Raw genomic sequence first — 12,316 nt, 5'->3', positions numbered from 1 at the left:
TAAGTTCGGACAAGCAAACAAACGCATGCGCAAATCGGACTCCTATTGTTGATCGAGTCGGCAGCTGTTTCAACTCGTAATTTTAGCCGCTGTCAGTGGGAATTTGTTGCAATTAATTCACCAAATTCGAATTCCAGTCGTATGCACCGAATAAAGTTCTTCAATGGAAGGATCAAACGAATCAATTCGTGATTGCGCTAATTCATCCCCATTATTAAAATCTGGAAAAAAGTTCGAAATTATTAGGGTTGAAAATGCAGAAAATAGCTCGACGCCGGCGAACAATGAGAAAAAATCGAATTCTCCTCGGACAAAGCCTTGTGAAAACTGTATTAAAGAGGCTACTAACATGAGTACTGATATGAAAAGGGAAAGTATGATAATTTTTTAGACCAGTTTTATTGCTAGTTTTAGTGTTATTACTTTGGATTTGGACATTTTTTTTTTCAATGTTTGCTAAAGGTTTACTTTTTGTCATTTTATTTTTAAATGTGAATATAACTTATATAATACATTTACATAAATGTAAAGATTTTCGTAATTTATTATTCAAAAAATATACGCACTGCATTTAATCTTACTTTACCTGTTTTAAATAGTCGGCCCGTCAAACCTGTTTACGGTTTATTACTAATACTTGTTTTAAATATTTTAGTAGTTAGACATTTATTATTTTTACCATTAATGTTTTAATTGTTTTGAAATAAGAGTTAATTTTAAAATATAATTTTGTTCAGTTCTGTTTTTATTTCTAATATTCCTTAGGTCTTATTTTTATTATGGGGTTTGTTTTTGATTTGGTAAAAATGTTTTAACGAAATTAAAAATTGAAAGTTTTATATTTTAGATTTAAGTTATGATAGTTTAATAAAAATTTATAATCAGTATCATCTATAATATTATTTGTGCACATTAAATTAATTTGTATTTTTTTTCCTGTTTATTTATCTGTATTTGTTTATTTTATTTACTTGTAATTTTTCTACTTTTTATCAATTTTGGAAAATATTAATTTTGCTGTTTATTGTTGTTGTTTTAAAAGCAATGAATAAAATACATCTGATAGAGATAAATTTTCTTTACTTACTTTTAAATTGTATGTAGTATGTGTAGGCTATTGATGCATTTTTAATAGTCTTGATTTGCTTTCAGAAATCATTTGTAATGAGTACCTAAAAATGTTAATTAATAAAATATGATATTTATTAATAGAAGGTTACATAAATTCATTGCAATTTTTTCTTATGAAATTATTATTTTCCACATTTTTAATCAATATCTTTCTATAATAAGTAAATATTCTGATGTAGGAAAGAAATCAAAATCTTGCTTCTTTGTTTTTAAAACTTCATAAGTAATTAATATTTGATTTTATTACATATTTTAAGAAATTTTTTTATCTCAGCTTATTTTATTTTGAAACATTAACAGCATTATTGTCTGTTAATTCAGGCATGAGATTCATCAGATTTTTTGAGCTTTGAAAGAATTTTTAATATATCTACATTCTTTTCATGCTTTATTTTATTCTCTTTAATCATGATTTATATATAAATTTTAAGCCTGTCAATGTAGATGCATAGTGGAAAAAAAACTTTTAATATGTAAATAATTTTGTAATTTTCATTTTGTGAAATATGGTTTCACACACCTTTTTTTATTAAATTTTTCATAATTTGAATTGATAGATATTTTTAGAGCTTTGTTCTTTCCCCACTCTCATGCCTGTTAGTTTTAATAAATAAATAAACTATTTATCTTCAAGTTTAGACTAAATTTTTTTAATGAATTTACTAATATCCCATTTTACAAAGTATTCCTTACATATTTTCTTTCAATGCTTTGTTCTTGATTAGATCATCATGATGGAGAGCCAATTATCAATGAGGGACAGCTATCAAGCTATGAGAAAAATCTTTACTTATACCATGTAAGTTAATGTATTGGCTAATTATGTTTTATTTCAAATGTTTCCTCAATGAAACTTAATATCCAATGAGGGGTAATGATCTAATAATCATTGATCTAATAATTAATCATGAAAATTTTATTTTGTCATAAATTTAAATCAAATGTTCAGAATCAGCAATTTAAATCATTTTGTTCTAATAATGGATCTAAATCATTAAGTTAATCAAATATTATATCATGAGGAAATTTCTGAAGTTTATTAAAGAAAATTTAAAATTTTTATGCAAGCATTATCTCTAGAACAAATTCAAATTTTTTAAAATAACAAAGCCAAAATTTTAATGTATTATAAATCTTATAAATTTTGATATAGAAGGGCCATAACCTTAGCAACCTAGAAAACTCTAATGTTGTTAAAACTTTTCAAATTTTATGTAAACATGAAAAAAAATAATTTTCTAAATATTTCTAATGAAATTGTAACTTTCTTTTTGGATTCAGCAAAATTTTTATTTAATAAAATGTTAGCAAGCAGAAAAAATTCTTAAATATCATTATTTTAGTGCCATATATGAAATTTAATATCAAGTATTAAAACACTTTTTACTTGAAGTTCAAAATAGCACACTATCTTTGTGAATTTTTTTTATTGAAATATGAAGTCTTTAATGATTATGAAGTCTATTAGCCTAATTGATCTAAAAAATTTTTGAAAAATTTCAAGTTGAAGATATAAATTATATATTTTTCTTTTTTGTGTTGTTGGCAAAATGGTATAATTTAAAGGACTTTGATTACATTTTGGTTAGATAATTGAAACTTAAGTAACTAGCAAAAGAAAAAAAAAAATAATCCTTTCAGATAATAATATATCTTACTCTATATATCATTGCAATGTCATACTCTACAGTTTTATCAAGCTCTTCTCAAACTTTTTAGCATTACCAGTATATTCCATTTCAAAACTATGAATAGCAACATTAAATTTTTCTATATATTCTAAGTCTTGCCAGTGTTGCCAGAACTTAGGATTAAAAAGTAGCGAATGGGAGCTCCAAAAGTAGCGGATTCGAACATTTTGTAGCCCAAAAATAAATCATATATATATATATATATATATATATATATATATATATATAGCACAATAAAAACAAAGAGAAAAACGAAAATAATTAATAAGTTTTATTAACTGCGCATTAGCTGCAAGTATATAGAACTCATAAAATAAGCAAAAAAAATTGAGAAAAAAATAAAAAATAATGACAAGAGAAGAAAATTATTTACAATATTTTTTAAAAGTATTTAAGAAACATAATTTTTAATACCTCAAAAAAAAAAAAAAAAAAAAAAAAAAAAAATTTAATATTATCTACTATTACCTTACTTCCGTTTTCTTTTTGGTTCCGTTTTTAGTTCGGTTTTGTTTTTATTGTGCTATATATATATATATATATATATATATATATATATAAATTTATTTACTGCACTAATTTATTTGGCTATATTTCTGTAAAACAGCGCCGTTTGCCAGAAAACACTAAAATTATAATAACATTGGCTAGCTCGTTTTTTTCCAGCTTTTTTATGTGTAAAAATCAGTCGGAACTGTCTTCGACATTTTAATGTTGGTGCGGTCTTTAAGCTGCATAAGAATACTAAGAGGTTTCGACCTCAGCTCGCTTCGTTCCCCAACCTCAAGAACCTTAATTACTCGCACATAAAAATGTTCTCACTAGCTAATTTTTTTTTAATAAAAATTATCTCGCGTTTCGAGGAAATTAAAAATAACACCTAACTAGGACCCAATCTCCAACAAGAAATTCAGAAAAGTTCAACTTCATAGGCCTACATCTGTGTGTATTTAAAAATAAAAGGCAAAAAATCTTTTTTTGATAAGCAAAATAATTTATTTAATCATTTCTGCTCTGAAGTTCGAAACAGTACAAAGTACAAACATTCAGCTCGCAGATGAGAAATATGACTTTCTTTGTAACAGCATCAATAATAGTTTCAAACTCGATTGAGAATAGTTTTGATAGTAATTTAGTGAACAAATGAATATTTTGATTTGGACCACGTATGAAACAGTATTTTAAAGCGTCTACGAAGCAACAAATATTTTTAACTAATTTTTTTTCATTTATAGTAGCCGTAACATCTGTTGTAAAGTCAAAAAAAAAACAATGATAAAAACATAGATTTGCACTAAATGCTCGTATATATATTTTCTTTTCTCGTAGCTCGCCTTAGTTGCTGTGATTACTTTACTTGCACAGTGAAATCTGTTAAGTTGACCATCTCTATAAGTTAATCACCTATCTAAGATTTTGATGATCAAGTGCAAAACTGGTACAAACAATTTATTATCATTTTTATAAGATGACTTCTCTTATAAAACCTTCAAATTGTAGTTCCACTTCTGATCAGTTTACGATAGTTTCACTGTAGTAGCTTTAATAATTTTCTAAACTCCTTTTATAACACGCAGCATATACATTACCGTGTTTATCATTTAAAGTAATTATCTTTCCTAGTTATTTTGCAATTACTATAAATGTTTCGAAAGGTTTAAAATGTTGACAATTTCGAATTAAAAAAATTGTCGTTATTCAGTTTTCCTGATCCCTAAGTGCATTATGTTTCAATTAACTTAGTCATTTTTATTCATAATTTCATTGTTATAGTTAATTATTATTTGAAATTTCATAGTATATATTTTTGTTTTAAAAACAAAATCCATCTTTTGCGTTTCATCGTCATCATTGGGTGGGCCTTGGCCTTCTATGAAATATTTCTTCATGTCGTTCTCCTTGATGCCAATTCTGATTATCATTTGCGTTTGGTAATACGAATTTTATTTTAATATGATAACTATCCAAAATTTAATTTTTATTTGTTTCATTTATTTATTGCATATTTGGCAAAATGAGGTGAAAAATAATAACTGTAACCATAGCAATACATATCATAGCTTCCTTTAAAAAAAAATAATTTCATCATTTACAACGGGCAAATCTAAGCTCTAGAGTAGGGACGGGCAAACTTTTTTGGTCGAGGGCCAAAAATCGAGAAAAAAAATGTTTGGTGGGACAAATAAAACTTTTAAAATTTAGAAAAAAAAGCGATATACAAGTTTTAATTTAAATATTTAGTGAGATGAATGAAATTGCGATTTCGTTTTTAAAAGTTCCTTATATTAAGGTTCGAAGCGAGATGTGACTATTTTACGGAACATGGCTAAATGCTTTTCTGTTAGTCCACTTCTGAAATGATTCTTTCTAAGGTTCAAAGTTGAAAACTCTTGTTCACATATATAAGATTAAGCAAACATAGAGCTGATTTTCTGGGCATGAAATATTAAATTTCGGAAACTAGCTTTTGCTAATGATTTGTAAAACTTTGGCATATTTAGAAACAACTGCTTCAGATGATTGTTAGATTGTCCGCTCGTTGGATCTTAAAATGCGTAGTCTGCCAAATGTGAAGTACAATTTACCTATATTAGATTCCTCGAGAAAGACAAACGCTAGTTAGAGCCAATCTAAGACTATTCTATGAAGAACTTCTGCTTTCAACATTTTACCAATTGAAGCTGTCTGTGCTAACTATTTCCATCAATTTATGTTTTGTAGAACAAAAATAGAGAAAGTAAAAAGGTCATCAGTACTTTGTTAAAAAAGGAAAAACAGAAATAATTTTAAATAGTTGACAAGAAAATGGATTTATATTGTTTATGTATATTGCCACTGATCGGCAAATTAAAATTATATCCGCGGGCCGGATAAAACCTTCCGGCGGGCTACAGTTGGCCCGCGGGCCGTAGTTTGCCCATCCCTGCTCTAGAGAAATATAAAAATTTTCCTATTTTTCGTGCAACTGTGAATAGATCGTGATTTACAAAAGTGAAATGAATTCATTAAAAAGCATTTAACAGTACGATATTTTTTGGAAACTCATTGTCATTCACAACAACTATTTTCATTCATCAGGTAAAATGACTCTGGATTTAATTTTTCTGAGTTTCAAAGCGAGTAACGTGATTTTTTTTCTCCAGAAGATAAACGATTAATAATAGTTGGAGTTAAAAAACATTTTCTCCATCATAGTCTCCGTGCATTTTTCCATATATATCTTTGCGATTTCTTGAGTCTACGATTTGAAACATAAACATGGAAAGATTATAGACTCCATCAGTAAAACATATCAAGAATCCAAAACTGAAGCGAGAACGTTTTCAGTAACAACAACAAAAATGTCCTTTTTAAAAATGGTAAAGAAGCTGCAAACATTCAGAATCATTTTATAATGGGAAGGGAAAAAATTAATATATATATATGTATTTCAGTAAGGAAAAAAAGTAGCGAATATTTAAGATTTGTAGCGTTCGAAAAATAATAAGTAGCCCAAAAAGTAGCAAGTAGCGAAAATTCAATTTTCAGTAGCGGGGACTTTTAAAAGTAGCCCAATCCGCTACTTGTAGCCCAATCTGGCAACACTGAGTCTTGCTGATGTAATCACTAAAATTTTATTTTGTTAAATGCCAGAAGATATTATGATTAAAAGGTAAAAAAGCTGCTCATTATAAATATTTATCCAACCATCAGGACTCATACTCACTTTGTTTGGTGAAACTATGTTTAGATTCTTCATGGACATTACTATGCTAAAGTTGAAGTCATCTGTTCAAAAGATAGTGAATGTTCAATGAATCATATTACATAAAATTTTTGCAGCACATAAAAAGATATATTTGATGATTGAAAAATATATTGCCTTCTCAGAAAGCAATATAAACTCACTGAAACAAGCAACATAGTTTTAAACCTGAAAAAATGCAGGAAATTTTGAGGTTTTACTAGGGAAAATGCAGGTAACTTTATTTCTTATTATAGTCTTTTAATAAATGGTGACCACTCAAAGCACAATCTATGGGATATTTAAGGATGATATTTCAGTTATACTAAACTATATATCAACTATATACTAAACTATATATATATTTTAATAACTATAAACTATTTCATTTACTATAGCATTATTTATTTTGAGTATGTTCAGCTGCATCATTTTTCTCTTAAGTTTTTAGAGCAATTAAAACTAGTTTTACCCAAACTAGCTCACGCAAGAGCTCAGTGATTATGTATTTCCTCTTAGTATATTGTGTATAATGTGTACAGGGAAAACACAGATTTTTTTTCTAGATTAGTGCAGTAACCCTGGTTAAACTAAAAACAAAATCTGGATATTTAATTTACTGATTAACTCTTTTTTAAACTGAAACATTTTACACATAATTTGTTAGAAATATACATTATTTATCTTTATTTTAAAATAAAATATGGATATTAATGGAATTATTAATATATTAATAGACTTTAAAATTGTGAATATTTTATTTTTATTTTTTTATAATTATCTATAATATTTCTCTATAAAAAATAATTTTTTAGGAGGAGATGCCAGAAAGACCGCGGGTGGCCACATTGCTCAATTCTTTAGCCAATTATAATGTTGCCATACCAAGTGTATCGGAAAACATATCTGCAGCTCCCAAAGTAATTAGTTTATTTTCTCATAACTATAGTTGGTGGTGATTTTCCACTTACATTTGGAAATTAATTTCCTTCTTTTAAATATTTCAACGTTATTATATTTGACTTTCAGAAAGCAAATTTAGGAACAGTTGCTGGAGTTTACTTGCCATGTATACAGAATATTTTAGGTGTTATTTTCTTCATCCGATTGAGCTGGATCGTTGGTACTGCTGGTGTGCCTCTTGCATTTCTTGTTGTCTTTTTATCTTGTTGTGTTGTAAGTGAAAAAATTTTTGTTACTTACATTAAAATAAAATTTAGAATATATGAACTATTATGACAAAATATGGTACGGTTGTAGTTGTATGATATAATTGAAGATAATGATGAAATCAGGATCATAGTAAAATTTTTATTCAATAGCGGTTGTAGAGCTCGAGATACAAAATTAAGGAATATTTTATACAAAAAACTTCGTAAGTGAAATAATAAATTTTGCCTCATAATATCAGTAAGGACAGGTGTCATGGGTGATAACCTTGACCAGCCTAATCAAAAGCCAAATGAATAAGTAATTGAATTGTTCCCAACAGACAGTTTCCTAACTGGGAAGAGATCCACAGTTGACAATTTATCAAAAGATAAAGTAGTAACCAAAAACAAAGCCAAACCCCTTTAATCAATATTGAATTTGAAAAATAACTTGATGAAAGCTAATCGCCAAAAAGACTGTGAGAATTAGTCTAATCATGCAACTGAAACATTTTTGTGGTAAGAAATTAAGAATAAAGAGTTATAAATAGATTTTGTTTTCGATTTAGCTGTGACAGTGAATTACTGAGTTTTACATTAGTATTTAAATAAAAAGTTAGCCGTTACATTGATTGTTAAGAAAAGTATAAAATATTTTATATTCGCTTTTTATAAAATGTAATAGAAGTTAAATAATTGGTTTAAGAAATTTTAAAAGCTTATTGTTACATCATGTGAACAAAGTTTTTATTATTTTTAACCGATTTATTAATCCCATTCATTATTTAAACTCACAGTTGGAATTTTAGATACTTTGGAGGAGAAAACATGTTAATTTAATTTCTCCAATAATTTTAATTAGGTCCATGCTTTGACTTTCATACATTATTTTAATAGAAATAATAATAATAAAAAAATACACTAACTCATCCTTTTTTTTATAATCTACTAAAATAATGTAACACAAGTGATAAACTTACAAACTTTTCTTTGTGTTTTCTTTAAAAATTTGTTGATTACTTCAATATTTTATAATTTAATAACCACAAATTAATGATGTTTGACTGAATTTTTTAAAGCATTTAGTACTATTATTAAAATTGGTTCGATATTTCTTTTGTAGACTTTCACAACTTGTATTTCATTAAGTGCTATTGCAACCAATGGAATTGTACCAGGTAAATATTTTTTTTCTTTTCCTTTCTTATAAAAGAATCAAGTTTTCAAAACAATTTTTTTAAAGATATTTCTTATTATAATTTAAATCAAAATAATCTTTTTAGCTGGTGGTTCTTATTTCATGATTTCTCGTTCTTTGGGTCCTGAGTTTGGTGGTGCTGTTGGAATATTGTTTTATTTAGCTACATCTATTGCTGCAGCTATGTATATTATTGGAGCTGTAGAGATTTTTCTGGTAAATTTTTTTGGTGCTCAAAACTGTAATTTTACCTCTCACTATAAAGAAATTTAGTCTCAATATTTTATTTTGTTTTGATTGAACAAATATTTAGTATTTTAAGAATTGTATACATGCATTTTATTTTGTATCTTTAGAATCACATAGATTTTTTAGGTAAGTAAAAATGTCCCATGAACTACAAAAAAAAGATGACATTGAAAAAGATATCACTTTCGTTTTAGTAATCAGACTTTCCTGTTTTGTTCTAGTAATCAGACTAGGTGTCAATCTTAAGAGTTCAAAGAGTTGACTTCAAATATGCTAATTAACTAATTGTCATGATTAATTTTGAATAAGAATCTGATATAGAAGTATTCTTTTCTTAGAATAAACACACTTTTCTTTTTTATAGTTTTTGATTCTTGACCCCAAAATATGAGCAGTAGGCCACTTAGAATGTATGTCCTTTATATTTTGGTCAAGAAATCTGTCGAAAGTTTGGACCTTTTATTGTTAATTTCATTTATTGTGTACTTACCCATATCTTCAGGATTTTTTAAACAAATCGAAAACTTCTTGCGCACGGTTATGAAACTAAAAGTTTCTTAAGTCTTTCTAAATAGTAAAATATATTGAATAACTATTTGTTATCTATGCTAACTTTATACTATTATAACTATTTAACTATTTAATAACTAATTATAACTTTATAACTATTTAATAATAGTCAAAACGATTAGGAATTTTAAGTAACATGAATTTTTGCAAAATTTTAAACTTCTTAATTTTAAATAACGAAATACAAAACTTGAATGAAATCAGGGTAGAGAATTTTATAAAAGTCATTTTTGTATTTTCATACATTTTTATTTAATCATCTTCTGAGTTTTTTTGAAATTTGCATAGATTTTGTATTAAAATTTCTTGGAATTTATTTTTATTCTATAATAATCTGGATATTTTTAATTTGAAGGATATGATTACTTAAAATCATAATAACTTAAATTTTTTTTATTGTTTTTCAGAATTATATGGCTCCCAGTCTCTCCTTGTATGGAGATTTTCGTACTGATCCTGAAGTCATGTACAATAATTTTCGTACCTATGGTACTATTCTGTTGTTGATTGTTGGTACAATTGTTTTCATCGGCGTAAAGTTTGTCAGCAAATTTGCCCCAATAGCACTTTTATGTGTTATCATTTCACTGCTTTCTGTTTATGTTGGAGTTTTTACAAACTTACACGGAAAAGATGGAATGAAGTAAGTATAATTTATAAGTGTAAGTTTTAATTATATTTTAGTGGCGTTTAATGTTTTGAATAAGTCTGCAATTATTATATTTTGTAAACTTAGTTTTATTTAAAATGGGGGGAAAACAAGACAAAATAATATCCTTTATGAAACTTTGCAAAAACACTAGTTGATATTTGCATCTATTGACCGGATTTCAATGAATGCAATGCATTATAGCCACCCAGTAGGGCTTTAAATCGAAGCACAAGAAAAGGCTTGGGCATATATCTAAATGTGGTAGGTGTATATTTTCCTTAAGATATCAGCTAGGTTACATACTAGGCAAATAAGAGTCCACAGTCATATTAACACATTGGATTAGCTTTTGAAAGCAGGCACGGCCAAATAAGACAAACTGTTGCAAAAGAGTTTTTACTAGGCTGTTCAGGCACTTCACAAATCTGTTTGAACCCTGAGTTCTTGTTGTTAGGAGTTCTTGAGCAAGCACAAGAACTCATATATAGGAATATCTCAAGGTTTAGAGCTCTTTTCTCCCAATGAGGTGACAGGATTTCAAATCACAGCGAAGGCTGGTCAAAATGAATTCCACACCCGGCTCGCACTGATTGCAGTGCTGACGTAAAAATCTTTGTTAGTAGGCGGATTATCGTTTAAAGTCTCCTTACTGTCAGGCCAAATGTGAGAGGTTTTGTATGTAACCATGCAACTCAAATGCAGGTTAGTTTTAGCAATTAGTCCTCCACAAAGACAAATTTTCCCCATTACTTGATCTATGAGTTTCCTTGTCTTCTGGATTCGGTTTAAAATTGCAAGGCTACGGAATTGAACATGCATAGGCGTAAACTCGAAATTGGGTTAGCTGTTCAACGATGGTTATAAGGTATATATCAGTCCCTATGGCTTTCCTAACAATAGACTTCATAGAATCGTATAGGAGTCCTAGTTGGGATGTTTCAAGGTCAGAATTTTTTTGGGGGAAAACTGATTAAGGTTAAGACAAAACTGATGTTGTCTTACTTGATATTTTGAAATCTGCTTGTAAAACACTTAATTTTTTTTTTTTTATCTTACATTTTTAATGCTGACATGCATTTATGCTTAATTGTGATTATTTTATTATTTACACATTTTGTTCTCAATTTTTTTGTATTGTTTTTCAGAGTTTGTGTTCTTGGTGATCGACTTCTAAGTAAAGGAAACTACACTTGCTCTAAAGATCAAAATAATTCGGTATCTTTGTTCTATCTTTATTGCTCTGAAATTAATAAAACGGAAGCTAATGAAAGTTTATATACTTGTGACTCTTATTTTGAATCCCATGAAGTTCATTCAAAGTTAGCTATCCCAGGATTGGCTAGCAATGTATTTCCCTGTAAGTTAAATATGTTTTTGATTAGATTTTAGGTTTTTTTTGCTATATTCATGTATGTTTTTACTTATTGAAGTCTGGATAATCTTATTTGAGTATAAAAGTTGAATGTGTAGCCTATTTATTATTATTTTTGTTTTTTTAAACGGATTTTCAAATGAGCCATTAAGTTGAATGATTAAATCAATGATATGTATCATGATTTTTATATACTCTTAACTTTTTAAAAATAAAAGACATTTAATTAAAAAAGAGATTAGATAATTAATTTATCATGCTTTTAAGGAGTAAAAAGTTAAAGCAAAAATTTAATTTTTAAAGAATAAAATAGTTTTAAATCTTTTGTACAAGCTTAGTAAATTTATTCAAGCATTATGACACATATTAAGAAACTAATAAAAGGGATGCTTATTTTTTAAAACCAATACAAAGATAAGCTGATTATAGAAAGTGCAAGCCTTGCATTCATTTGTGCTGTCATAATGTATTATAACTAATCAAAACTTGTTTTTTCTTTTTTTGGTAATATTTACAAAGTATCCCACTTTTAAGTATGTAATTTATTATTATAAATTTAGTGTATTTTTGATCTTATG

The 12,316-nt window shown here is 27.2% G+C and overlaps 1 protein-coding gene across 5 annotated transcripts in view; it reads left to right on the top strand.

Annotated features, from left to right (window-relative positions):
* LOC107453993 (solute carrier family 12 member 6) overlaps positions 1-12,316 on the top strand; it is a 41,572-nt gene that overhangs the window by 4,471 nt on the left and 24,785 nt on the right. For 2 of the 5 annotated variants that reach the window (XM_071182048.2, XM_071182050.2), the window contains exons 2-8: positions 1,857-1,930; positions 7,362-7,466; positions 7,576-7,722; positions 8,821-8,875; positions 8,981-9,111; positions 10,122-10,357; positions 11,512-11,723. In XM_071182048.2, coding sequence (XP_071038149.2) covers positions 1,857-1,930; positions 7,362-7,466; positions 7,576-7,722; positions 8,821-8,875; positions 8,981-9,111; positions 10,122-10,357; positions 11,512-11,723 — 960 coding nt within the window. Of the gene's footprint in view, positions 1-39; positions 375-443; positions 463-1,856; positions 1,931-7,361; positions 7,467-7,575; positions 7,723-8,820; positions 8,876-8,980; positions 9,112-10,121; positions 10,358-11,511; positions 11,724-12,316 lie in introns of those variants that run through there. The other 3 variants (XR_015432963.1, XM_071182047.2, XM_071182049.2) reach the window with 3 other exon arrangements.

This window comes from Parasteatoda tepidariorum, chromosome 4, assembly GCF_982258835.1.
Source record: "Parasteatoda tepidariorum strain Cologne lab strain chromosome 4, Ptep-v5.0, whole genome shotgun sequence".
Classification (NCBI taxonomy): Eukaryota; Metazoa; Arthropoda; class Arachnida; order Araneae; family Theridiidae; genus Parasteatoda; species Parasteatoda tepidariorum.
This window is presented reverse-complemented; position numbering and strand designations above follow the sequence as displayed.